At 40.3% G+C, this 2113-nt stretch overlaps 1 protein-coding gene across 1 annotated transcript in view; it reads left to right on the top strand.

Moving 5' to 3' along the window:
- The window catches only part of si:ch211-196i2.1 (collagen alpha-1(III) chain), a 50538-nt gene that overhangs the window by 38725 nt on the left and 9700 nt on the right, over window positions 1-2113 (top strand). The window contains exons 39-43 of the mRNA XM_017038312.2: window positions 105-193; window positions 267-320; window positions 456-509; window positions 668-775; window positions 1625-1678. Of these exons, the coding sequence (XP_016893801.2) occupies window positions 105-193; window positions 267-320; window positions 456-509; window positions 668-775; window positions 1625-1678 (359 nt within the window). The remainder of the gene's footprint in view (window positions 1-104; window positions 194-266; window positions 321-455; window positions 510-667; window positions 776-1624; window positions 1679-2113) is intronic.

Raw genomic sequence — 2113 nt, 5'->3', positions numbered from 1 at the left:
AGTGGGTACCTACATCAAACTCATGATATAGATGGATATATTCCTAGTTTTATCTAATACAAAGGCATGCCATTTGCACATCACATTACAATCTTAATGCACAGTATGTAATGAATGTTTCTTTGGTGGATCTCCTCAGGGACCACAGGGAGCTGAAGGGTTACCCGGGGAACCAGGGAAAGGAGTAGACAAGGTAAACAGTCATTGGTCAATAGTCTGCTGAAATGCATGACTACATAGACTATATTAACTCGTTTATTTTTCAGGGACCCCCTGGTCCAACAGGTGAACCTGGACCTACAGGACAAGATGGACAACGGGTCAGTCAAACAGTATCATTTAGTTTGAAACAAGACCAATGGACTCAGTGTCAGGCCTGTTGACTGCTGTCACAGGGTTCTGGACTCAGTCTGATGCCATCAATTGGTGATTTGTTGTCACCTTTGTCTCATTAGGGTCTACCTGGCCTGTCCGGATTGGAGGGTCCACCAGGACAGAAAGGAGACCAGGTCAGTGAGGTGTTGAAGATTTGGTAGGTGACATTAAGTCATTGTTTTGTTGTCTCCACTGTTAGATACAGTAGGTTTTCTACAAAACACCTTCAAAACACAGGTCCAGTTCTTCAACATTACTCGCTTTCCTAGTCACAGAAAATATGTTTTCACAGGGTGACCCAGGGCCTCATGGGAAACCTGGTCCTCTAGGGCCTCTTGGAGAAAGAGGACCTGAGGGTCTGAAAGGCTCACAGGGACCACCCGGAGAAGCTGGAGTGGAGGTTAGAATTTTTTTTCTCTTCTTCAACCTAAACAATTCACAGATGTTGACCATTGTTGAGATGTGTCTTAGAAATGACTGACGAGCTCGACAGGAACCTCCAAAATGTTCTAAAACACTGAAGAATTTAAAGACCTGATTACATCACTGTGACCACATCTAACAGACCGTCCACAGTCTGTGGTTTTATGGTCTACAGATGGTGCTTAGATGTATTTATTGGTTTAATTACAGTTATTATCCTGTAATGTTGGCATCACTAGAAAAATGTTGAATCACCATCACGGTGACATAAACTGTGAAATTACATTTTCCTGACAATGCGCTTGTGCTCGTAATTCACTCAGTTTGTCAGACATTAATTACACAGATAATGAAACAGAGATTTCCCAGACATCCTGAGAGGAACATCAAGTAAACATCTCTACTCTGGAACTAAACAACAAAACACCAACAAAAGTTAAACGCAAGCTTATTAAATGTACTGTATTTGTGGGTGATCTCCTTATCAGTGGATTGGATCAACAACTCAGATTACATCCGTCCATCCATTTTTATCTGCTTATTTCGTCGCGGGGGCAGCAGTCTCCACGACCGCCACCCAAATCACACTGCACCGTACCAACCCCGTTGTGAACTTTCAGTCCACTGCCCAGGAGGTGAACCCCAGGGATCCACACCAATGACAGAGACATTGCCTCTGGGCCAAAGCGCCACACAACTCAAATTGTAAAATGTAAAGATGATGTAAAATCACATCTTCATGGAATGTTAATGTTTGAAAAGACAAAGTGACACTGTTGTTACAGAAAGACAGTTAACACAGTCCCTTCTACATTCTCCTCCGCAGGGTGATGTAGGACTTCCTGGGGAACCTGGAGACTCTGGTCTCAAAGGGGAGAAGGTAAAGATCAGAAATCACTTCATAGTCACATCACAATCGCTTTACTCAGTTTTATCAATGTAGCTGATAATGATGGTAATAGTAACGGTGGTGATGATGAAGATGATGATACAAATAATAATGATGATGATGATGGTAATGATAATGATGGTGATGATGATGATGGTAGTAATAACAGTAGTGATGATGATGATGATGATACTAGTAATAATGATGGTGATAATGATGATAATAATGATGGTGATGATGATGGTAATAATAATGATGATGATAGTAATAATAATGATGGAGATGATGGTAATAACAATAATAATGATGATGGTAATAATAATGATGGGGATGATGATGATGATGATGATGATGGTAATAATAATGATGATGATAGTTATAATAATGATGGAGATGATGGTAATATTAATATTAATGATAATGTAA

This window comes from Cynoglossus semilaevis, chromosome 14 (genome assembly GCF_000523025.1).
Source record: "Cynoglossus semilaevis isolate Cse_v1.0 chromosome 14, Cse_v1.0, whole genome shotgun sequence".
NCBI lineage: Eukaryota > Metazoa > Chordata > Actinopteri > Pleuronectiformes > Cynoglossidae > Cynoglossus > Cynoglossus semilaevis.
This window is presented reverse-complemented; position numbering and strand designations above follow the sequence as displayed.